A 27477-nucleotide genomic window follows, 5' to 3' on the forward strand; every position below is an offset into this window, starting at 1 on the left:
AACACAACCAAATAATCCTCCATCTATCACTTAGAACACAGGGAATTTCTTGCACAAACCATTTTCTACATTAGTACATTTTGCCTGAAATGTCTCTTCCTGCTTTTCTATCAATATTTATTTATTATTTTCTTAAATCTCAAACTTCTCCCTTAAGATGTAATTTCAGAATCACCTCCTCTATGAAGGAAGTCCTAAAAGACCTATGGCTCAGTTAAGGACTTGCTCCTCTGCACTACCACTGTGCATTGAACTATATCTCCTGTTGAAACTGACACAATGTTTTATAATTATTGTTTATAGCCCTATTTTTCCTGGCAAAATGTGTGCTTCTGGAGGAAAAAAATCACATTTATTCAGGCACATTCTCCAAGTTCACCACTAAAGCAACTGCTAACTCACTTGGAGCAACTGCAATATGCCAGTCCTTCTCTATGTTACTTACATGGATTGTTTCATTTTATCCTTACAATAACTCTGTTGAAATAGGCATTATTTTTCTCATCACAATTTACAGAAATGAAAACTGAGTCCCAAAAAATGAATCTTGATGAACACCACACAGCTTTGTTAAGTGAGTGAGTGGGTGAAGTCGTTCAATCATGTCCGACTCTTTGCGACCCCATGGACTGTAGCCTACCAGGCTCCTCCCTCCATGGGATTCTCCAGGCAAAAGTACTGGAGTGGGTTGCCAAAATACTTAATCTGATGTTAAGGAGTAACACCAGATTGGTATTTGGTGTTTATAACATTCAATATATTATTGCCAAATGTATGAATAAATGAATAAAAAATAAGAATATTTTCCCCAAGAGAATTATTATAACAATTACAGTGTTAAAATAATTGGGAAAATATGATTCATCTAGAAACTATATTTTTCAGATAGGGCTGCATTTTTACAAATGGAATGAATTAAGATCCATAAATCAAAGATATGAGAAATTTATAAATTAGGTCTGATTATATATGACTACATGTAAACAATACTTTCTTTTTACTTTCAGAAAAGTCTGAGTAGAGCATGTTTCATAATTCCTATCAGAGGATAGGTATAACCAGAGAATAACATTTTTGTTTACCCAAACACTGTTGTATTTAGTGGATGCTGACTGAGTGAAAGCCGTCGGTCGGTATCCATCTCAGTCAATAGCACATCTGTCATAAGGTCTGGAATTAACTGTTAATACCAACTGGATATAATATAAACATATCCAATTGACTGAGTTAAAATTGAATCTCTTTAAATTATTTGTAGTTGAAAGTTTCCATCCCATGGTTACCTTTCAAAATGTAGACAGACATGGTGCTGTGGTTCCTGCCAGGAACTGAATTGTTAACACCTTTGCCCACAAGCTGTGATGGTCGCTGGCCGGGGCTGTGCTCTTAGGAAGCACAAGTTTGTATCCTGTGTAACCCTAAACAAATTTTAATAGCCCCTAAGCTTTAGTTTCCTTATCTCTAGACTAGGAATAGTAATACAACTTATGTCAGAGTGTCATAAGGATTAAACAAGACAATCAAGCCATGAAAAGGGCTAAGTGTGAGACAAGCACCACTGTTAATGCCTTGAAAGGTTTGCTCTCATCACCTTCCCTGAGACAAGAGTAATGAAACCACACTCACAGCACACATGGGGTGAATAAACCACAGTAAGAGTTAGTTCAAAAATATACAAGAGTTTAACAAACACATGGTCTTCTGTTTTTCTAAAATTTCCAAGTTAAACCTTATATTGTGTCTCACAAAGTTTCAAGTATAACATTAACAAAGAAGATTCATCAAAAAGGAAAAGAGAAGCAGAGAACTAAAATCCTTTGAGTGGTAATGATCTTCCACTCAAACATAATTGCTCTGGGGAAGGAATTACGATGGTGCTAGCAGTGGTAGCACTGCTACCAAAATGCAACATTTCAATTTAGTAATTTAAGTAACAATTCAGTTCAGTTCAGTTCAGTCATGTCCGACTCTTTGCAATCCCATGAATCACAACACGCCAGGGCTCTCTGTCCATCACCAACTCCCAAAGTTCACTCAAACTCATGTCCATTGAGCCAGTGATGCCATCCAGCCATCTCATCCTCTTTGGTCTTCTTCTCCTCCTGCCCCCAATCCCTCCCAGCATCAGAGTCTTTTCCAGTGAGGCAACTCTTCGCATGAGGTGGCCAAAGTACTGGAGCTTCAGCTTTAGCATCAGTCCTTCCAAAGAACACCCAGGGCTGATCTCCTTTAGAATGGACTGGTTGGATCTCCTTGCAGTCCAAGGGACTCTCAAGAGTCTTCTCCAACACCACAGTTCAAAAGCATCAATTCTTCGGCACTCAGCCTTCTTCACAGTCCAAATTTCACATCCATACATGACCACTGTAAAACAATAGCTTTGACTAGAGGGAACTTTGTTGGCAAAGTAATGTCTCTGCTTTTGAATATGCTATCTAGGTTGGTCATAACTTTTCTTCCAAGGAGTAAGCATGTTTTAATTTCATGGCTGTAGTCACCATCTGCAGTGATTTTGGAGCCCAGAAAAATAAAGTCTGACACTGTTTCCACTGTTTCCCCATCTATTTCCCATGAAGTGACGGGACCGGATGCCATGATCTTCGTTTTCTGAATGTTGAGCTTTAAGTCAACTTTTTCGCTCTCCTCTTTCACTTTCATCAAGAGGCTTTTTAGCTCCTCTTCACTTTCTGCCATGAGGGTGGTGTCATCTGCATATCTGAGGTGATAGATATTTCTCCCAACAATCTTGATTCCAGCTTGTGTTTCTTCCAGCCCAGCGTTTCTCATGATGTACTCTGCATAGAAGTTAAATAAGCAGGGTGACAGTATACAGCCTTGACGTACTCCTTTTCCTATTTGGAACCAGTATGTTGTTCCATGTCCACTGCTAACTGGTGCTTCCTGACCTGCATATAGGTTTCTCAAGAAGCAGGTCAGGTGGTCTGGTATCCCCATCTCTTTTAGAATTTTCCACAGTTGATTGTAATCCACTCAGTCAAAGGCTTTGGCATAGTCAATAAAGCAGAAATAGTTGTTTTTCTGGAACCCTTTCGCTTTTTCCATGATCCAGTGGATGGTGGCAATTTGATCTCTGGTTCCTCTGCCTTTTCTAAAACCAGCTTGAACATCTGGAAGTTCACGGTTCATGTATTGCTGAAGCCTGGCTTGGAGAATTTTGAGCATGACTTTACTAGCGTGTGAGATAAGTGCAATTGTGCAGTAGTTTGAGCATTCTTTGGCATTGGTTTTCTTTGGGATTGGAATGAAAACTGACCTTTTCCAGTTTCCTGTGGCCACTGCTGAGTTTTCCAAATTTGCTGGCATATCGAGTGCAGCACTTTCACAGCATCATCTTTCAGGATTTGAAAAAGTTCAACTGAAATTCTATCAGCTCCACTAGCTTTGTTCATATGTTGCTTTCTAAGGCCCACTTGACTTCAGATTCTAGGATGTCTGGCTCTGGGTGAGTGATCACACCATCGTGATTATCTTTGTTGTGAAGATCTTTTTTGTACAGTTCTTCTGTGTATTCTTGCCACCTCTTCTTAATATCTTCTGCTTCTGTTAGGTCCAGACCATTTCTGTCCATTATCGAGCCCATCTTTGCATGAAATTTTCCCTTGGTATCTCTAATTTTCTTGAAGAGATCTCTAGTCTTTCCCATTCTGTTGTTTTCCTCAATCTTTGCATTGATTATTGAGGAAGGCTTTCTTATCTCTTCTTCTTATTCTTTGGAACTCTGCATTCAGATGCTATATCTTTCCTTTTCTCCTTTGCTTTTCACTTCTCTTCTTTTCATAGCTATTTGTAAGGCCTCCCCAGATAGCCATTTTCCTTTTTTGCATTTCTTTTTCTTGGGGGTGGTCTTGATTCCTGTCTCCTGTACAATGTCACAATCCTCTGTCCATAGTTCATCAGGTGCTCTATCTATCAGATCTAACCCTTTAAATCTATTTCTCATTTCCATTGTATAATCATGAGGGATTTGATTTAGGTCATACCTGTATTGCCTAGTGGTTTTCCCTACTTTCTTCAATTTTAGTCTGAATTTGGCAATAAGGAGTTCGTGATCTGAGCCACAGTCAGCTCCTGGTCTCATTTTGGCTGACTGTATAGAGCTTCCCATCTTTGGCTGCAAAGAATATAATCAATCTGATTTCGGTGTTGACCATCTGGGATTCCATGTGTAGAGTCTTCTCTTGTGTTAGTGGAAGAGGGTGTTTGCTATGACCAGTGCGTTCTCTTGACAAAACTTTATTAGCCTTTGCCCTGCTTCATTCCGTATCCCAAGGCCAAATTTGCCTGTTACTCCAGGTGTTTCTTGACTTCCTACTTTTGCATTCCAGTCCCCTATAATGAAAAGGACATCTTTTTTGGGTGTTAGTTCTAAAAGGTCTTGTAGGTCTTCATAGAACCGTTCAACTTTAGCTTCTTCAGCGTTACTGGTTGGGGCATAGACTTGGATTACTGTGATACTGAATGGTTTGCCTTGGAAACAAACAGAGATCATTCTATTGTTTTTGAGATTGCATCCATGTACTGCATTTTGGACTCTTTTGTTGACCATGATGGCTACTCCATTTCTTCTAAAGGACTGTTGTTTAAAATATTAAATTTGAGTTTAGGGCTGATGTGATTAAAAGAAAACGCTTAGTATGCAGCCTGGGGAAAAAGGGGGCAGAACAGAAAGAATCAGGTTCTGAGTTTTCCTGTCATGATCTTTCTCCTTTACTTGTGTTACTGCACGTTGATAGAACAGATCAAAAGGGATCAGGAACAAGTATCTGACTTGTAATGAAAAATCAGCTGGATATTGAACTACAGGCAGGTTTTGACCCAAACCAGGAAGTAAAACACTTAAAATGAAGGGTCATGAGTTAGAAGAGAGTTGAAACAAGCTGGCTGCTGGTAGCCCAAACCACTGAGGGAGCACAATCAACAAGGATCAGAGAGATCCACTGCCAAGTAGGAGGCTGAAGCTTCAACATCAGCATCTCCTCTCCATGAACAAAGTGACAGGGCTCAGGGGAGGAGGAAAAAATTGCAGGCCCCAGATGAGTGGCCTGCCCAACTTCATGAGATATGACAGTAATGACAGATCTTCTAAGAGAAGAGCACTGTCAGGTGCCTACATTGCTAGGTGGGTTTATGAGGCCTCTGGAATCCCATCTTCAGTTCTTGAGATTTATGATCCTATCATTTTGCTTTGTTTGACTGGATTTTTAAATAACTAAGATTGATCATGTAAACCTCTGTACGTAGATGTTACAGCTGTATGTGATCCAGGGGAGCGACTATAGGCATATCTTGGAGATACTGTGGATTTAGGGCCAGATCACCTCGATACAGCAATAATGCATGAGTCACACAAATGTTTTGTTTTTTCTGCTGCTGCTGCTAAGTTGCTTCAGTCGTGTCCGACTCTGTGCGACACCACAGACAGCAGTCCACCAGGTTCCCCCATCCCTGGGATTCTCCAGGCAAGAACACTGGAGTGGGTTGCCATTTCCTTCTCCAATGCAGGAAAGTGAAAAGTGAAAGTGAAGTCGCTCAGTTGTGTCCGACTCTTAGCGACCCCATGGACTGTAGCCCACCAGGCTCTTCCATCCATGGGATTTTCCAGGCAAGAGTACCGGAGTGGGGTGCTATTGTTTTTTCTACTGCATATTAAAGTTGCTTACACCATTGTTGCTTAGTCACTAAGTTGTGTCTGACTGTTTGTGACTCCATGGACTATAGCCCACCAGGCTCCTCTGTCCATAGGATTTCCCAGACAAGAATACTGGAGTGGGTTGCTATTTCCTTCTCCAGGGGATCTCCCTGACTCAGGCATCAAACCCACATCTGCAACTGGATTCTTTACCACTGAGCCACCTGGGAGGCAAAAAAAGACAAATAGCTGTCCTTCCCCACCAACCACAGCCTCTCCACCTTTCCTACATTACATAGAATATTTTACCATACAAAGAGCTTGCTTTGATTACAAAAAGGCAAGTCTCAGTAAAGATTTGAAAATATTCAATGGTTGGATACTTTCATTTCAAGTAAGAGGTTTTATAAAGGGTTAGCATGTGAAAGAAGCAAGACAAAGCACACCAGCAGCTGTTTTCCACATTAAGTATACAAGGAAAATATAAATAAGATATTATATCAGGAAAACTTCTTATATTATAGGATGAAATACTTTAAATTTCTCAAGAAAACAATTTTAATTTCTCCAAGGCAGACACTGGGTAACAGCATAAGTCGCGCCATACTGCAGTTTATTAATAGCAACAGCATTATGTCTAAAATTAACATACATACCTTAAAGATAGCTTATTGCTAAAAACTGCTAGCCATCATCTGAACCTTTAGCAAGTCATAATACTTTTGCAATACTAACATCAAAGGTCAATGATCACAGACCACCATAACAAGTATAATAATAATGAAAAGCTTTGAAATATTGTAAGAATTACCCACATGTGACACAGAAACCCAAAGTTAGCAAATGCTATTGAAAACTGCCTCTGATAGCCTGGCTTGATGCACGGTTGCCACAAAAATGCAATTTGTTTGAAAAAAAAAATTGCAAAGCACAATGAAATAAGGTATAGATTTAAAGATATAGATTTAAAGCCTAAATAGCTCTGGATTCAATTGTCATTTAGATTGAGCTTTGTCTTGGCCACTTACTGCATGACTTTGTGCAAGTTATACAATCTCACTGAGCCTCAGCTTCCTCATTTTACAGATGAGAAGATAAAAGCTAACTTTCAGCCCTGGCATGAGGATAGGATAACCATGTGTCTAATGTACCTGGACCTGAGCCTGGGATATAGCAGGTGCTGGAGAGATGGCAATTATCTTATTATTATTTAACAATCCAGAGACACTTGCAGCCAGAAAATATACCTTAAAATATTTATGAGAATGCACACTCTACTTCCAAAAGATAGTTATGTAAAATGAAAGAGAGGATGTGTATATAAAAAATAATAAAACCAGACATTGGAAGCTGGGACCATTTGCTTTTCTAAGGACATAAATTGAGGAAAGGAGAGAGGGTAGGAAACAATTTTGACTACTCAGATAAAGTATTTTCTTCTGTCTTAGGAATATGTTTTAATTGAGCTGCAATCACCAAGATGATGTAAAGCCACTTGCAATTTTATTTACAAACAACCCATGCCTGACTCTTTGTGACCCATGGACAGTAAGTAGCCTGCACCAAGCTCCTCCGTCCATTGGATTTCCAAGGCAAGAGTACTGGAGTGAGTTGCCATTTCCTTCTCCAGGGAATCTTCCCAACCCAGGGATCGAACCCAGATCTCTCGCATTGTAGACAGATGCTTTACTGGCTGAGCCACCAGGGAAGTCCTTGTAAGATTTCTCTAAGGATAGAGTTGGCCCCACTAAACAGATGTCAACCCTTCAATTTTCTATTCCCACTCAAACTAAAATCTGAAAGACAGGATGTCTATACAGATCACTTGTTCTGTGACAGTTTCATAATAATGAATCTGAGACAAGAAGAGGAATGAGAGCTAAGAAAGGGAGAGAGGATTTCATGTGGAAAGAACATGTCTAAGATCATGAAAACACAAGAACACAGGAAACTGGATTTTCATTGGTATAAAGTCAGTTAACAATTAAAGTAACAGGAGTATTACAGTAGGTTTGGTAAAAAAGGGTTAGAGATGACCCTTAAAAGCAACATTAACTGATGACCTTATGACCAAGTGTTTTAAAATTTTCTTACAAACTTCCCAAGTATCAAGTTTTAATCAAAGTTCTTCTGACTTTCAGCTAACTTTGAGATGCTTTAGAGGGCCCCTGAGGCATATCAGAGAAATATTAACCATATTATTCAGTATGATAAATTACATAGAAAGCATTATCACATATCTACCTAAAAATATACTGTATGAATGAATGCTATTTATACAGACATTCTAACAATTATATGAAGTTTCAAAATTTGGATATGTCCTCAGTTCAGTACAGTTCAGTTGCTCAGTACTGTCCAATTCTTTGTGACCCCATGGACTGCATAGGCCAGGCTTCCCTGTCCATCACCAACTCCCAGAACTTGCTCAAACTCATGTCCATCAAGTCAGTGATGCCATCCAATCATCTCTTCCTCTGTCACTCCCTTTTCCTCCTGCCTTCAATCCTTCCCAGCATCAGGGTCTCTTCCAGTGAGCCAGTTCTTCGCATCAGGTAGCCAAATTATTGAAGCTTCAGCTTTAGCATCAGCCCTTCCAATGAATATTCAGGACTTATTTCCTTTAGGATTGACTGGTTGGATCTCCTTGCTGTCCAAAGGACTCTCAAGAGTCTTCTCCAACACCACAGTTCAAAAGCATCAATTCTTCAGCGCTCAGCTTTCTTTATGGTCCAACTCTCACCCATACATGACTACTGGAAAAACCATAGCTTTGACTAGGCAGACCTTTGTTGGCAAAGTAAAGTCTCTGCTTTTTAATATGCTGTCTAGGTTGGTCATAGCTTTTCTTCCAAGGAGCAAGTGTCTTTTAATTTCACAGCTACAGTCACCATCTGCAGTGATTTTGGAGCCTAAGAAAAGAAAGTCTGTCATTGTTTCCATTGTTTCCCCATCTGTTTGCCATGACATGATAGGGCCAGTTCCCATGATCTTAGTTTTTTGAATGTTCAGTTTCAAGCCAGCTTTTTCACTCTCCTCTTTCATCAAGAGGCTCTTTAGTTCCTTTCTCTTTCTGCCATAAGGGTGGTGTCATCTGTACAACTGAGGTTAGTGATATTTCTCCCAGAAATCTTGATTGAAGCTTCTGCTTCATCCAGCCCAGCATTTCACATGATGCACTCTGCATATAAGCTATATAACCAGGGTGACAAAATACAGCCTTGACATACTCCTCTCCCAATTTGGAACCAGTCCATTGTTCCATGTCCACTTCTAGCTGTTGCTTCTTGACCTGCATAGAGATTTTTCAGGAGGCAGGTAAAGTGGTCTAGTATTCCCATTTCTTTAAGAATTTTGCACAGTTTGTTGTGATCCACACAGTCAAAGGTTTTGGCACAGTCAATAAAGCAGAAGTAGACATTTTTGTGGAATTCTTTTGCTTTTCCTATGATCCAACAGATGTTGCCAATTTGATCTCTAGTTCCTCTGTCTTTTCTAAATCCAGCTTGAACACATGGAAGTTCTCAGTTCAAGTACTGTTGAAGCCTCACTTGGAGAATTTTGAGCATTACTTTGCTAGTGTGTGAGATGAGTGGATCTGTGCAGTAGTTTGAACATTCTTTGGCATTGCCCTTCTTCAGGATTGGAATGAAAACTGATCTTTTCCAGTCCTATGGCTATGTCCAAATATAATGCTATAGTTCTATTTGTTATGTTAAAATGTTGTATGTCATAACAGTAACCAAACTTCTTTATCAATTATACTGTAATAAAATATTTAAATATGATTTTAAGTCTTCTGTCATTTACAGACAGTTATACTCTGATGCTCTTACAAAAGTGCTTCATTTTCAAAAGGATTCATAGGAAGGCTACACAGGGTGTAACAACAGTTCCATACCAAGAGGATGGCTATGCAAAGACTCCAGCCCATATTCACACCAAACAAGAAGCCACCCTGCCCCTGAGGCCCCTAGATCAGGCATCCAGAGATCTTTACTCCCTAAAAGACAGGGTTGACATCCCTACTCAGCCCTGAAGCATCTATAGAAGATAAACATCATCCATCCACTTCCCATTATATAACAGGAGTAAAATCTCTGAGGGAGTGATTGAGACAGGGAGGTGGCAAGGTACACTCTTTAAAAGAACAATATAGCCCAAGAATGTGACATAAACTGATTAAAACCAACTAGGTCCAAGATGGCAGATGAGTTGACTTTCACTAGACCTTGAGCCTCAGTATACACTTACTGTAACACATGAGCAAGCTAAATGACACACTCACAGGCAATATGACAGTTCCAAGGCAGACCATAAAGGTCAAAAACTGGGCAGTAGTCCAATGCCTAGAAACCTCCTTCTCTTTCCCAAAATAGCTGGAATACTCCTCCTACTCATCAGCCAATGAAATTACTCACCCCGTAAAAACTTACCACCTTCATGGATCATAGCCTTGCTGTGGCAAAATGGCTTGAGTAACTCAATGAAGCTATGAGCCGTGACCTGCAGGACCACCCAAGATGGACAAGCCATAGTGAAAAGTTCTGACAAAATGTGGCACACTAGAGAAAGGAATGGCAAATCACTCCAGTATCTTGCCTCAAGAACCCCATGAACAATATGAAAAGGCAAAAAGAAATGACACCAGAAGATGAACCCTCCAAGTGGGTAGGTGTCCACTATGCTACTGGGGAGTATGAAGAGGCTGGGCTAAAGCAGATACGACTCTCAGTTGTGGATGTGTCTGATGTAAGTAAAGTCCAATGCTATAAAGAACAATATTGTATAGGAACCTGGAATGTCCTAAACTAAAGTAAATAGGACATGATTAAGCAGGAGATGGACAGAGTGAACATCAGCATCTTTAGAAATTACTGAACTAAAATGGACAGAAATGGGCGAATTTAAATCAGATATCCATGATATCTACTACTGTGGGTAAGACCCTCTTACAAGAAACAGAGTACTCCTCATGGTCAACAAAAGAGTCCAAAATGTGGTACATGGGTGCTGCCTCAAAAATGACAGAATGATCTCGGTTCATTCCCAAGACAAACCACTCAACATCACAGTAACCCAAGTCTATGCCCAAACCACTAATGCCGAAGAAGTTAAAGCTAAACGGTTCTATGAAGACCTATGAGACCAACTAGAACTAACACTATCAAAGACGTCCTTTTTTCTCATATGCAATTGGAATGCAAAAGTAGGAAGCTAAGATTTACCTGGAGTAATAGCCGAGTTTGTCTTTGGAGTACAAAATGAAGCAGAGCAAAGGTTAACAGAGTTTTGTCAAGAGAATACACTGGCCCCAGTAAACACCCTCTTTCAACAACACAAGAGATGACTCTACACATGGACATCACCATAGGGTCAATATCAAAATCAGATTGATTTTATTCTTTGAAGCCAAATTGGAGAAGCTCTACATAGTCAGCAAAAACAAGATCTAAAGCTGACTGTGGCTCAGATCATCAGCTCCTTACTGCAAAATTCAGGCTTAAATTGAAGAAAGTAGGGAAAACCACTAGGCCATTCAGGTATGAAATCCCTTACGATTATACAGTGGAGATGATAAATAGATTCAAGGGATTCAAGGGATCAGATCTGGTAGACAGAGTATCTGAAGAACTATGGACGGGGATTCAAAACATTGTACAGGAAGCAGTGACCAAAACCATCCTAAAGGAAAAGAAATGCAAGCAGGCAAAGCAGTTGTCTGAGAAGGCTTTACAAACACCTTAATGCCGGGATCCAGCGTGAGGAACTCCGCCCATGGCAAAGGTCATGAGGAAGGAGGCTTCGGCATATGCAAAGGCGTGATTAAGCCTCAGGAAACCCCCTGTTCCCGAGCATCTATTCCCAAAACCAGAGTCTACCTACTTTACTGTTTCATGCTCTCACCTATACCTCTGGCTTTACGGGGGGCTGATCCTGAAAGATGAGGCTGTGAAAGTGCTGCACTCAATATGCCAGCAAATTTGGAAAACTCAGCAGTAGCCACAGGACTGGAAAAGGTCCGTTTTCATTCCAATTCCAAAGGCAAAGAATGCTCAAACTACCGCACAATTGCACTCATCTCACGTGCTAGTAAAGTCATGCTCAAAATTCTCCAAGCCAGGCTTCAGCAATACGTGAACCGTGAACTCCCTGATGTTCAAGCTGGCTTTAGAAAAGGCAGAGGAACCAGAGATCAAATTGCCAACATCCGCTGGATCATCAAAAAAGCAAGACAGTTCCAGAAAAACAACTATTTCTGCTTTATTGACTATGCCAAACCCTTTGTGTGGATCACAATAAACTGTGGAAAATTCTGAAAGAGATGGGAATACCAGACCACCTGACCTGCCTCTTGAGAAATCTGTATGCAGGTTAGGAAGCAACAGTTAGAACTGGACATGGAACAACAGACTGGTTCCAAATAGGAAAAGGAGTATGTCAAGGCTGTATATTGCAACCCTGCTTATTTAACTTCTATGCAGAGTACATCATGAGAAATGCTGGACTGGAAGAAACACAAGCTGGAATCAAGATTGCCGGGGGAAATATCAATCACCTCAGATATGCAGATGACACCACCCTTATGGCAGAAAGTGAAGAGGAACTAAAAAGCCTCTTGATGAAAGTGAAAGAATAGAGTGAAAAAGTTGGCTTAAAGCTCAACATTCAGAAAATGAAGATCATGGCATCTGGTCCCATCACTTCATGGGAAATAGATGGGGAAACAGTGGAAACAGTGTCAGACTTTATTTTTTTGGGCTCCAAAATCACTGCAGATGGTGACTGCAGCCATGAAATTAAAACACGCTTACTCCTTGGAAGAAAAGTTATGACCAACCTAGATAGTATATTCAAAAGCAGAGACATTACTTTACCGACTTAGGTCCGTCTAGTCAAGGCTATGGTTTTTCCTGTGGTCATGTATGGATGTGAGAGTTGGACTGTGAAGAAGGCTGAGCGCCGAAGAATTGATGCTTTTGAACTGTGGTGTTGGAGAAGACTCTTGAGGGTCCCTTGGACTGCAAGGAGATCCAACCAGTCCATTCTGAAGGAGATCAACCCTGGGATTTCTTTGGAAGGAATGATGCTAAAGCTGAAGCTCCAGTACTTTGGCCACCTCATGCGAAGAGCTGAGTCATTGGAAAAGACTCTGATGCTGGGAGGGATTGAGGGCAGGAGGAGAAGGGGACAACCGAGGATGAGATGGCTGGATGGCATCACTGACTCGATGGACGTGAGTCTGAGTGAACTCCGGGAGATGGTGATGGACAGGGAGGCCTGGCGTGCTGGGATTCATGGGGTCACAAAGAGTCGGGCACGACTGAGCGACTGAACTGAACTGAACTGAACTGACCCCCATTACCTCTCTCGGAGAAGGAGTTAGCTTACAGCTCCAAGTCAATAAAAATTCCTGGGCGTGATAAGAGTGTTTCAACTTAGGAACTCCTCTGAAGGTTATCTAGCCTGCCTGTAGGGGTTCGTCCGGCCACATGTGATTCTTCTCCGCCTCCCAACTGTGAGAGGCAGGAGATCTTTTAGACTTACTAAGGGCAGATTCTTTTGGGAAGTTAGAATTTACTGGTATAGTGGGTTGGTTAGGAATTATATTGGTGGAGCGTTTTTCATTTGTTGTGCCAATAATTGCTGCTAATTCCCTGCCCTGGGTATGACAAGGGTGTCTCAGGTCAAACCTCTCTGCTGGCAAACTAGCTTGTGTGACAGGATTATCCATACTCCTGCCACTAGGCACATGATTGTTTACTACCTCTCAACCTTAAACAGCACAGAGAGTTTGGAGTATCTTGAAAGTCTTAATTAGCATAGGGCTTTTCTCATTGTTGAGTCAATGATTGCTGCCAGGCCTCCATATCCTTAGGCACTGGGAATATATTAATCAATGTATTTGGAATATAGAAAAGGAAATATAGTAGTTTTTGATGTTAGCAATACTAGACTTTTTGAGTTAATGAATTTTCTCTTTTTGTTATAGATCACTGTACTTTGTTATAAATAACTGTGTCCTTGCTATGTAAAAATGTAACTTCATCACTATCTTAAGACTAAATAGATCTTAAGGGAAACATTGGTGAAGGGTTTTCATTTGTTGGGCTGATGTTTGCTGCTAAATCTCCATATTCCTTGCCCTTATAATGAATATAACTAGCATATAGGACATATAAGTATTAACCTTTAAGATTAATCATGTTAACCTTGGGTTAAATAAATTCCTTTCTTGATTGTAACTCACTACACCCTCACCCTATAGGAATGCAATTTTATTTGGAGGGTGGTGCCTGGTTTAAGAAAAAACACCCTTGGAAAAAATAAGTTTTTTGGTTATCAGAAAGAAAGGATCATAAAATGTCAGCAGGCCTCATGGCCAGAAGATGATGTAAAACCCCTAAGACCTTTTTTATACATTTATGTGAAGCACCTGATTTTGATAAAGGTCAGGACTGCTGACACCCATGTGACTCTATATTCATCCCTACGTATAACGAAAGGTATGTAAGCAAACTTAAAAAATAAAGAAATTGGATCCGTTTCTGGAAAGACTGATTCCCCCATGTCGTTCTTTCTTGCTCTCTGTTTTTCTGGCTGAATTCCCATCTGATACATGGGTACTCACAAAGCCTGCTAATTTTGTCTGGGCTTCTAAGATCAGACCGGGGAGGCCTCAGTGCCTCCTCTCCTTCGGGAGAACGGAAAGACGCCTGTGGCCTATGTAGGTGGTGATTGGTATTCCACATAAACCAAGTTATTCAGCCTCTTTTTCTCCACTAATTTTCCTACTACACTATCCATTTCTAATCTCTTCTCTATATGTAATTAAATAAGTTTTTTCCTAGGATGCCAATCCCATCCCCACCTTTGAATTACCCTGGATCCACCGGGGCTGGACCCCGAGACCTCAAAATAAAAAAACGAAAAGAGGAGTGAAAAGAAAGGAGAAATGGAAAGATATACCCATCTGAATGCAGAGTTCAAGAGAATAGCAAGGAGAGACAAGAAAGCCTTCTTAAATGAACAATGCAAAAGAAAAATAGAAGAAAACAATAAAATGGGAAATACTAGAAATTTCTTCAAGAAAACTGGAGATATCAAGGTGATATTTCATGCAAGGATGAACACGATAAAGGACAGAAACAGTAAGGACCTAACAGAAGCAGAATAGATTAAGAAGAGGTGGTAAGAATACACAGAAGAACTATACAAAGAGGTCTTAATAACCAGTGATAACTGGATGCAGATAACCAGGATGGTGTGGTCAGTCACCTAGAGCCAGATATCCTAGAGTGTAAATTCAGGTGGGCCTTAAACAGCTTAACTACAAAGCTAGTGGAGGTGATGGAATTCCATGAGAGCTATTTAAAATCCTAAAAAGATGATGCTGTTAAATACATGCACTCAATACATCAGCAAATTTGGGAAACTCAGCAATAGCCAAAGGACTGGAAAAGGTCAGTTTTCATTCTTACCCCAAAGAAGGGCAATGCCAAAGATGTTCAAACTACTGTACAAGGTTTGCTTGTACAGTAAGGTTTTCTTGTACTGCAAGGTTTGTTCAAAATCCATCAAGCCAGGCTTCAGCTGGACGTGAACCAACAACTTCCAGATGTACAAACTAGATTTAGAAAAAGCACAGGAACCAGAGATCAAATTGCCAACATATGCTGGATCATTAGAGAAAGCAAGGGAATTCCAGAAAAACTTCTGCTTCATTGACTACACTAAAGCTTTTGACTATGGGGATACAACAAACTGTAGAAAAATTCTTAAAAAGATGGGAATACTAGATCACCTTACCTGTTTCCTGAGAAACCTGTATGCAGGTCAAGAAGCAACAGTTAGAACCAGACATGGAACAATGGACTAGTTCAAAACTCGTAAAGAAGTCAAGGCTGTATATTGTCACTATGCTTATTTAACTTCTATGAAGAGTACATCATGCAAAATACCTGGCTGGATGAATCACAAGCTGGAATCAAGATTGCTGGGAGAAATATCAATAACCTCAGATATTCAGATGATATCACTCTAATGTCAGAAAGCAAGAGGAACTCAAGAGCCTCCTGATGAGCATGAAAGAAGAGCATAAGAAAGTTGGCTTGAAACTCAACATTCAAAAAACTAAGATCACAGCATCTAGTGCCATCACTGCATGGCAAATAGATGGGAAAACAATGGAAACAGTGACAGATTTTATTTTCTTGGCCTCCAAAATCACTGCACACCTTGACTGCAGCCATGAAATTAAAAGACACTTGCTCCTTGGAAGGAAAGCTGACAAACCTAGATAGCAATTTTAAAAGCAGAAATATCACTTTGCTGACAAAGGTCGATATATTCAAAGCTATGGTTTTTCCAACAGTCATGTACAGATGTGGGAATTGGACCATAGCCAAGGCTGTTGTTATTTAGTTGCTCATCGTGTCCGACTCTGCAACCACATGGACTACAGCCTGCCAGGCTTCTCTATCCATGGGGTTTTCCAGGCAAGAAACGAGTGGGTTGCCATTTCCTTCTCCAGGGGTTCTTAATGACCCAAGAATGGAACCCATGTCTCCTTCATTGGCAGGTGATTTCTTTTACCAATGAGTCATCAGGGAATGAAGGCTGAGCCCCAAAGAATTGATGCTTTCAAACTGTGGTGCTAGAGAAGACTGTTGAAACTCTTGGACAGCAAGATTTTTTTTCCAGGTGGTGAGAGTGGTAAAAAACCTCCTGCTAAAGGAGGAGACACAAGAGATGCAGGTTTAATCCCTGGGTCCAGAAGATTCCCTGGAGAAGGGCCTGGCAACTCACTCCAGTATGCTTGCTTAGAGAATCCCAAGGACAGAGGAGCCTGGTGGTCTTCAGTCCCTAGGGTCACAAACAGTTGGCCAGCAAGGAAATGAAACCAGTCAATCCTAAAGAAAATCAATCCTGAGTACTCACTGGAAAGACCGATACTGAAGCTGAAGCTCCAATACGTTGGCCACCTGATGCAAAGAGCTGACTCACTAGAAAAGACCCTGATGCTGGTACAGATTGAGGACAGGAGAAGCAGGCAAGAGAGGATGATATGGTAGGATAGCATCATTGACTCAATGAATATGAGCTTGAGCAAAGTCTGGAACATAGTGAAGGATAGGGAAGCCTGGCACGCCGAGGTCCATGTGGTCGAAAAGAGTCCAACACGACTTAGTGACTGAATAGCAACAACAACATAAAAACTGACAATCCCATACCCTGGTGCCTCTCTTGCCTTCCAAGATGATCCACACTCTGTCTGTGGAGTGTGTTTCTCTCTGAATAAACCGTCTTTCACTTTAAAGAAAAAAAAATGCTACATTAAAATATAAGGTAAGAAAATGATGCTTGTGATTTCTGGAGACCATAATATGACAGTACATACATAATATGATATAATATGCAGAATGGATATGTCTCATTTTACATAATAACCTTGACATATTTTTTTACAGGGTCAAAAAGAGACACTATGAAATTTTTAAGTATTTGTGTTAACAATCAATAAACTATGAAGAAAGAAAAATGAAGTTCAGTAGTTAAAGGTTTAAACTCATGTACCAATCAGAACTCTCCTACACTGTTGGTGGAAATGTAAATGGTACAACCACTAGGTAGAAGAGTGTGGAGGTTCATTAAAAGTACTAAAAATAGAGCTAACATATGATTCAGCAATTCCATTCCTATGCTTATATCTGGAGAAAATCATAATTTGAAGAGATACATGTACCCCAATGTTCACTACAATGCTATTTACAATAGCCAAGACATGGTATCAGCCTAAATGTCCACTGATAGACAAATGGATAAAGAAGATGTAACACATATATACAATGAAATATTACTCAGCAATAAAAAATAGAATGAAATATAGCCATTTGCAGCAACACCAGATGTACCTAGAGATTACCATACTAAGTCAAAGACAAATGTCATATCACTTCTATGTGGAATCTAATTTTTTTTTGAAATAACACAAATGAACTTATTTATTAAAAAGAAGACAACAGAAATTATTTACACATATCAAAAACAAACTCATGATTACCAAAGGGAAAATGCGGCAGGGAGAGTTAAAGCAGGAGCTTGCGACGAACATACACACACTACTATATGTAAACTAGATAACCAACAAGGACCTACTGTTTAGCACAGGGAACTCTACTCCAGTAAAATTAAAATTTTTTAAATTAAAAAAAATTTTTAATTAAAAAATGTACATACGTATATGTATATATATATGTTAAAAAAAAAAGAGTAAGAAAGTATGCTTGTATCAAGAAGAGTGCAACAAAGAACTCCAGCAGCACCAAAGTCCTTATCTGAAACTCTTGGCACTACGATTATTTAGGGATTTATACTTTTTAATATTTATGAAAGTTAGTAATAATGCATATAACAAATTACACTAATCTTCAGTGGGATCAGAGCCAGCACCCTATCCTCAAACATGTTTATATTTCTGCCATGAAACATACACATTCACAGTGAGTATGAGAAATAAAGACCATAAAGAGAGTCAATTCCTTTAGGCCAGATTTCACCATGAAATCAGTTATTTAAAAAAAATCTTTGGATTTTCAAAGTTATTTGGATTTCCTAGTTACAAAAAAAAAAAAAAAGGTTTGTGATCCTAAATCTAGTTTGCCTCATTTTATGTAAGTGTCAACAGTAGCTAGATTAAAACTTTGTGGTTCCCTTACCACCTCTTTAGTAATTCAATGTTTTTAAGAAATCCAACTTTTAGAAACATAACTTGACATCAAACATACTCTATGTTTTATAATTTGACTTTTTCCCTATAAAATTACATGAGTTGATTTTTTTGCCGTACTGGATACAATGATCAAAATCACAAATATACTGGTCACAACTATAAATGAACATCTGTTCACAGCGTGATAGGCTACAGTGTTCTCTTGAGTCTCCTGAACTCACAGCTGAGGGCAGTGGTTACCCGTCCTGAAGAGAACATTATCAAGCACACCTTGTTACCTACCTGGAGTGCCCTCTGATGTTTTTATCCCCATTCTACAGCAGTACTGAGCAATCCCATAGTCCGCAATCTTGGCGATGATGGCAGCATTGGGATACAAGGTGAAAAGCAACACATTGTGGGGCTTCAAGTCACGGTATATAATCATGGCCGAATGGAGGTATCTGCCATAAAATGCACAGGAAATTCTATTAAAATGTGCTTATATCATAATATATTTTGGCATTATTTTTTTAAATGTACATATTCACTAGGAAAAGCATCAAAATTCTGTGCTAAGTTTTACCTTCAAAGTTAAAAGATACTGTAGAAGGAAATCAAAATATGTAAGCCCAGTTTTACAAAGTTTATGCATTTAAAACAAACTAAAAGATATGTTAAATTCTGATAAGTGATTTAAAGTTTAAGGCACAACCACTTTAAGCAGAACATGTATTTTTTTGAGACTTCTTTTCTGTATACTTTAATATTCACTAAAAGGAATTCTGAATTCCCTCAATATCATGCAAATATTTTAACTGGTTTAAAATGAAAATACATTAAATAAGAATTGATAGTATTTTTTATAACTCATTTATTTAACAATTTTAGAAGTTCTTCATAGCCTTCAAAATTCTCTCTCCTTTTATATTAATTTTTTTTCTGAATAAAACATTTCCTAATTTTTTGGAAAATGTTTTCTACTTTTTCAATAGTTAACAAACTAAAATAAAAGACTTTTTTTTAGCTATTTGTACTGTATCACTTGAAGATGCAATCTACTTTAAACCCAGATCTACTATGAGTTATCAAAGAACAACTTGAATTGAGAGCTGGAGTGAGTAAACCACTGTCTTAGGAAAGGTGATGTGGGGAATTTTAAAGTCTTTCCTTTTAGAAATTGATCCATTCAACCATTGGCAACCAGAGTTTGACATTCACTGTAGGTGAAGAATAAAAACTAGTTAATATAAAAAAAACAAAACTAAGTTTTCCTCTTAACCAGATCTTATCCATTTTAGAAACATGGCCAAAGAGCTATCCCTAGTTCTAAAGTAACTCTATTACCTTTCCTTACCCATCTAAAAAATTCAGATTTTTCCCCAGCTCTTTTCACCCTACCCGTTGACATCAAATTTGTCATAGTTCTGCACATGACCTCACAACTATATTATGTCCTACCTTGAAATTACAATTTTTCACAGAACTACAAGGCTGTATATTGTCACCTTGCTTATTTAACTTATATACAGAGTACATTATGTGAAATGCCAGGCTAGATGAAGCACAAGCTGGAATCAAGATTGCTGGGAGAAATATCAATAACCTCAGATACATAGATGACATCACCCTTATGGCAGAAAGTGCAAAAGACCTAAAGAGCCTCTTGATGAAAGTGAAAGAGTAGAGTGAAAAAGTTGGCTTAAAACTCAACATTCAGAAAACTAAGATCATGGCATCCGGTCCCATCACTTCATGGCAAATAGATGGGGGTAAAATGACAGACTATTTTCTTGGGCTCCAGAATCACTGCAGATGGTGACTGCAGCCATGAAATTAAAAGACATTTGCTCCTTGGAAGGAAAGCTATGACTAATCTAGACTGCATATAAAAAGCAGAGACATTACTTTACCAACAAAGGTCTGTCTAGTCAAAGCTATGGTTTTTCCAGTAGTCATGTATGGATATGAGAGTTGAACTATTTAAGAAACCTGAGCAGTGAAGAATTGATGCTTTTGAACTGTGGTGTTGGAGAAGACTCTTGAGAGTCCCTTGGACTGCAAGGAGTTCCAAACAGTCCATCCTAAAGGAAATCAGTGTTGAATTGGAAGGACTGATGCTAAAGCTGAAACTCTAATACTTTGGCCAACTGATGCAAAGACTAACTTACTGGAAAAGACCCTGATGCTGGGAAAGATTGAAGGCAGGAGGAGAAGGACGACAAAGGATGAGATGGTTGGGTGGCATCATCAACTCAATGGACATGAGTTTGAGCAAGCTCCGGGAGTTGGTGATGGACAAGGAAGCCTGGCATGCTGCAGTACATGGGGTCGCAAAGAGTAGGACACGACTGAACTGAACTGAAATTATATTTTTTCACAGAACTTAAGAGAGGTAAATTTAAATCCTTTGTTTGTGGCTTTTGGTATAGGCTCACCGGAGTAGCCTGGTGGGCTGCAGTCCATGGGGTCGTGAAGAGTCAGACACAACTGAGTGACTTCCCTTTCACTTTCCACTTTCATGCATTGGAGAAGGAAATGGCAACCCACTCCAGTGTTCTTGCCTGGAGAATCCCAGGGATGGTGGAGCTTGGTGGGCTGCCGTGTATGGGGTCGCACAGAGTTGGACATGACTGAAGTGACTTAACGGTAGCAGCAGCACCTTATATTAATAAATATTTGCTCCATTACTGAGTACTAATCACTGCTAGAGGGATTAGGAGCAGAGAGGCAGAAATATCCTGAACTTTCCATTGATTGATGACCTAGAATGTATGTATCATTTAACTTCATCAATAAAAGATTCCTTCTCTTCCAGGATGTAGTTACAACATTTGACATTAGGCCTATTCCTTTCAGTAGACATATTTTTGGCTGAAAGTAAGAGAGATATACTAATGAAGCTGACCTTAACAATAAGTAATAGGCTTAAAAGAAAAATTTACTGAGGGCTTACTGAAAGGCCATTAGCTACTCTTATCCTGTTGAAGAGAAAAGCTGGGAGATTAAGAAGAAAAAAGTTAAAGCCAAGTCATACAGTATTGAATAGCATCCAAATCCTTCCTATTGCATGCCTCTTTCAGAATATTTAAAGACTACAGACTCTCTCAAAACACTTTCCAAAGGTTAAAAAAATTAAACTTAATTTTAAATAATGTCAGTGGGAAGGAAAGATTATCTGGATTAGTTAAAATGTTCAATTACAGAATTTAATCTTAAAAGCACAGTTTTAATAGCTTTAAATAGCAGAATAGCTTTAAAAACATAACAAGTGCAGATGTTGCCATAGTAAGAATAATTCAGCCATAATTTATGTATTATATGACAATAATCATTTTCAAATATTTTATTAAAACAAACTGGCTAAACTCAATTTAGTTATTTTTAAATTGTGATTGTTATCAATGTTACAAAGAAACTTCTTTGAAACTTACAGTAAACTTTATCTCACCCTAAAGAGAATTATTCTAAGAATAGAATATCTTCATTCATTTAACAAATATATACTGGGCATCTATGAGGGACAGTCCCTGGGGATATAAAGTCATCCTCGTCTCCTTGATCTTCAGGGCCACAATCAAGAGGGAGACAAGGGTATTCTAACAAGATTGCAAAAATGTGATACTTCCCTAGCATTTGGTATGACTTCTCTAGTAGTTCCAAAGCAGACTCTCCCACTAGACTATAAGTTTTCAATCTTGATAAGAGCAATATAATCTCTATCTTTCTTTTCCCTCTTCAGCACCCAGTGTAAAGTTCTGTGTGGAGCAGAGTCAAGAAACATGTTTCAGCCAGGTCAACTCTTCACGGTGTAGTCAGTCATCACGGTGAAGACAGTATGTGAGCAAATTCTAAAGGAATATGAGTTTTCTAGACGGACGATTTTTTTTGACAAGACAGGAATGACAAATGCAAGAATAGACACGGATGCCAATGAGAAGTCAAGTTCTTCAGCATGGTTGGAATGTGGGCAATGGAATGAAAGGAGTCTGGAGAGGCAGGCAAGAGGCATACATAAAGAGTTCTGAGGCTATGACAGGAATTTAGATGTTTTCTCCAGATAACTTGAAATGCTAAGGAGTTTCAAGAATACTTAAATTTTTATTTTGGAATGATATGATATCAGAAATATTCTGATAATTACCTATAAATATCAGACCAAGACAGCAGTAGTGGCATAAAAATAAATTAATCAAGGTTAAAAATAACCTACTGGACAAAGGAGTGCTTACTTTTGGGGGGGAGGGAGTGGTCTGGATGTGATTACAAAGACCTTTGTTGGCAAATGGGATACAAAATAAAAAACAGATTCATAGTGAAACAAGAGAAAATATATTCACTTTTGAAAATATTGAAACACAAACTTATAGGAAATATAGGTTACTATATCTTCAAAGGTTTAGTTCAATTCAGTTCAGTCGGTCAGTCATGTCCCACTCTTTGCGAGCCCATGGACAGCAGCATGCCATCCCTCCAGTGTATCACCAACTCCCAGAGCTTACTCAGACTCATGTCCATTGAGTCAGTGATGCCATCCAACCATCTCATCCTCTGTCGTCCCCTTCTCCTCTCGCCTTCAATCTTTCCCAGCAGCGGGGTCTTTTCAAATGAGTCAGCTCTTCACATAAGGTGGCCGAAAAATTGGAGTTTCAGCTTCAACATCAGTACTTCCAATGAATATTCAGGACCAATTTCCTTTAGGATGGACTGGTTGGATCTTCTTGCAGTCCAAGGGACTCTCAAGAGTCTTCTCCAACACCACAGTTAAAAAGCATCAATTCTTCGGCGCACAGCTTTTTTTATAGTTCAACTCTCAAATTCATACATGACTACTGGAAAAACCATAGCCTTAACTAAACAGACTTTTGTTGGAAAAGCAATGTCTCTGCTTTTTAATATGCTGTCTAGGTTTGTCATAAGGCAAAAAGATAGGACACTGAAAGATGAACTCCCCAGGTCAGTAAATGCCCAATATGCTACTGGAGATCAGTGGAAAAACAACACTGGAAAGAATGAAGAGATGGAGCCAAAGCAAAAACACCACCCAGTTGTGGATGTGACAGGTGATGGAAGTAAAGTCTGATGCAGTAAAGAGCAATATTTCATAGGAACCTGGAATGTTAGGTCCATGAATCAAGGCAAATTGGAAGTGGTCAAACAGGAGATGGCATGAGTGACCATCAACATTTTAGGAATCAGCAAACTAAAATGGACTGGATTGGGTGAATTTAACTCAGATGACCATTATATCTGCTACTGTGGGCAAGAATCCTTTAGAAGAAATGAGTCCAAAATGCAGTACTTGGATGAAATCTCAAAAATGACAGAATGATCTCTGTTCGTTTCCAAGGCAAACCATTCAATATCACGGTAATCCAAGTCTATGCCCTGACCAGTAAGGCTAAAGAAGCTGAAGTTGAATGGTTCTATGAAGACCCACAAGACCTTCTAGAACTAACACCCAAAAAAGATGTCCTTTTCATTATAGGGGACTGGAATGCAATAGTAGGAAGTCAAGAAACACCTGGGGTAACAGGCAAATTTGACCTTGGCGTACAGAATGAAGCAGGGCAAAGCCTAGTAGAGTTTTGCCAAGAGAACGCACTGGTCATAGCAAACACCCTCTTCCAACAACACAAGAGAAGACTCTACACATCATCACCAGATGGTCAACATTGAAATCAGATTGATTATATTTGCAGCCAAAGATGGAGAAGCTCTATACAGTCAGCAAAAACAAGACCAGAAGCTGACTGTGGTTCAAATCATGAACCCCTTATTGCCAAATTTAGACTTAAATTGAAGAAAGTAGGGAAAACCACTAGACCATTCAGGTATGACCTAAATCAAACCCCTAACGATTATAGAGTGGAAGTGAGAAATAGATTTATGGGACTAGATCACACAGACAGAGTGCCTGATGAACTACGGATGGAGGTTCATGACATTGTACAGGAGGCAGTGATCAAGACCGTCCCCAAGAAAAAGAAATGCAAAAAAGCAAAATGGCTGTTTGAGGATGCCTTAAAAATGGCTGTGAAAAGAAGAGAAGCAAAAAGCAAAGGAGAAAAGGAAAGATATATCCATTTGAATGCAGAGTTCCAAAGAATAGAAAGGAGAGATAAGAAAGCCTTCCTCAGTGATTAGTGCAAAGAAATAGAGGAAAACAATAGAATGGGAAAGACTAAAGATCTCTTCAAGAAAATTAGAGATACCAAGGGAACATTTCATGCAAAGACAGACTCAATAAAGGACAGAAATGGTATGGACCTAACAGAAGCAGAAGATATTAAGAAGAGGTGGCAAGAATACACAGAAGAACTGTACCAAAAAGATCTTCATGACCCAGATAATCATGATGGCATGATCACTCTTCTAGAACCAGACATTCTGGAATGTGAAGTCAAGTGGGCCTTAGGAAGCATCACTATGAACAAAGCTAGTGAAGGTTATGGAATTCCAGTTGAGCTATTTCAAATCCTAAAAGATGATGCTGTGAAAGTGCTGCACTCAATATCTTCAAAGGTAGTTGAGGATTATAATAAAAAGCTCAAAGCAGCAGACAATTTAGAGACACAAGTTAATAGCTGAATGTAGAATATGTAAAAGATATGCACAAGAGAGAATATATAACATGAAGAAAGTTCTTGGATGTCATTCTAAACAGCTCCATCATTTAAGGGGCTGCAAAATTATGTGATTTTATTGCCTCTTTCTATCTCTGTAGTTATGACTCTATGCTAAAATATACTTGGGAAGACAAACTCTAATGCTGAGTTTTTTAAATACACTTAGTGCTGGTAGAAGATTGCTAGCTATTAAAGTCTATTAGCCTTTTATGGTACAGAACCCAGAAGGTACCTTGGCATTATGCTGAAAACAAATGAGGCAAATGATAGGAAAATATGCTGAGATCATTTACTTTGTCAGAAACTGCTGGACTTGTTATTTTAGGTAAGGTCTCTAAGAACCAGAGATCAAACTGCCAACATCCGCTGGCTCATCGAAAAAGCAAGAGTTTCAGAAAATCGTCTACTTTTGCTTTATTGACTACGCCAAAGCCTTTGACTGTGTGGATCACAACAAACTAGAAAATTCTTCAAGAGATGGGAATGCCAGACAACCTGACTTGCCTCCTGAGAAATCTGTATGCAGGTCAAGAAGCAACATTTAGAACTGGACATGGAACAACAGACTGGTTTCAAATCGGAAAAGAAGTACGTCAAGCCTGTATATTGTCACCATGCTTATTTAACTTCTATGCAGAGTACATCATGAGAAATGAATCATGCTGGATGAAGCACAAGCTGGAATCAAGAATGATGGAAGAAATAGCAACAACCTCAGATATGCAGATGATACCACACTTATGGCAGAAAGCGAAGAACTAAACAGCCTCTTGATGAAAGTAAAAGAGTAGAGTGAAAAAGTTAGCTTAAAACTCAACATTCAGAAAACTAAAATCATAGCATCCAGTCCCATCACTTCATGGCAAATAGAAGGGGAAACAATGGAATAGGTGAGCAACTTTATTTCTTTTGGGCTCCGAAATCACTGCAGATGGTGACTGGAGCCATGAAATTTAAGGATGCTTGCTCCTTGGAAGAAAAGCTATGACCAACCTAATCAGCATATAAAAAGCAGAGACGTTAGTTTGCCAGCAAAGGTCCGTCTAGTCAAAGCTATGGTTTTTCCAGTAGTCATGTATGGTTGTGAGAGTTGGACTATTTAACCAAGCTGAGCAGTGAAGAATTGATACTTTTGAACTGTGGTATTGGAGAAGACCTTAAGAGTTCCCTGGACTGCAAGAGATCCAACTAGTCAATAAAAGAAATTGGTCCTGAGTATTCATTGGAAGGACTGATGCTGAAGCTGAAACTCCAATACTTTAGCCACCTGATGCAAAGAACCAACTTATTGGAAAAGACCTTGATGCTGGGAAAGATTAAAGGCAGGAGGAGAAGGGGACAACACAGGATGAGATGGTTGGATGGCATCACCAATGTGATGGGATGAGTTTGAGGGCTCTGGGAGTTGGTGATGGAAAGGGAAGCCTGGTGTGCTGCAGTCCATGAGGTCGCAAAGAGTCGGACAAGACTGAGCAACTGAACTGAGCTGAAGAACCAGAAAGTTATATAAAAGATGAGGTCTTTCAAACAGTGACGAATTTTTTTAAAAAATCAATTGTTCATTTCACAAATAAGTACTTTGGGAATCATGTAGACGATTTAGGAAAAAAACAGGACCTGGAGTAAGTTAAATTAAGGAAAATGACCAATACAAGTTTTGAAACCGATAAGACATGGTTGCACTTTTCCTAGATTAAGTTAGTACAAGGTTCTCCCTGTTGTTCAAAAGTAGATACAGCAACCCAGATCAAAATGTGCTTTTATGTTTGGAGGGCTTCCTCAGTGGCTCAAAGGGTAAAGAAACTGCCTGCAATGCGGGAGACCAGGGTATAATCCTCAGGTTGGGAAAATCTCCTGGAGAAGGAAATGGCAAACCACTTCAGAATTTCTGCCTGGAGAATCCCAAGGACAGAGGAGCCTGTCGAGTCACAGTCCATGGGGTTGCAAGGAGTCAGACACAACTGAGCTACAAACACATTTTTGGTAGTTCTAACAGTAAAGAATTTTCCTGCAGTGTGGGAGACCCAGGTTTGATCAATGGGTTGGGAAGATAAAGGGATGGCTAGCCACTCCAGTATTCTTGCTTGGAGAACTCCATGGACAGAGGAGTCTGGCAGGCTACAGTCCATGGGGTCACAAAGAGTAGGACACAACTGAGTGACTTTCACTTACCTTATAATAATCTGTTTTTCATTAGCTTATGGACTTTTTCAGGAAAGGAAATCTACTTATTTTATTCTCCTATTATATTCCTTATACAGTATTAATAGTTAAATCCCATATATCAGCAGTTTAATTTATTTGTGAGAAATGTTTGTTTTCCTTACCATCCATTCCATTTAAGTTTTCTGGATACTGCTCAAAAGGAACAGACACTATTTAAGAAGTGAAGGAAGAGAAGGAAATTTGCATCCACTTTGAGGCTACTACACTCCAGGCAGTCTTCCTTCCTTCCACTTTCTCCCCTCTGTCCTCAATGCCAACAC

General features: G+C 39.3%; 1 protein-coding gene across 1 annotated transcript in view; it reads right to left on the reverse strand.

Annotated features, from left to right (window-relative positions):
* Positions 1 to 27477, reverse strand: part of LRRK2 (leucine rich repeat kinase 2) — a 213824-nt gene that overhangs the window by 41285 nt on the left and 145062 nt on the right. The window contains exon 41 of the mRNA XM_052640501.1: positions 18666 to 18826. Coding sequence (XP_052496461.1) covers positions 18666 to 18826 — 161 coding nt within the window. The remainder of the gene's footprint in view (positions 1 to 18665; positions 18827 to 27477) is intronic.

The sequence above is a fragment of the Budorcas taxicolor genome, chromosome 5 (assembly GCF_023091745.1).
Source record: "Budorcas taxicolor isolate Tak-1 chromosome 5, Takin1.1, whole genome shotgun sequence".
Classification (NCBI taxonomy): Eukaryota; Metazoa; Chordata; class Mammalia; order Artiodactyla; family Bovidae; genus Budorcas; species Budorcas taxicolor.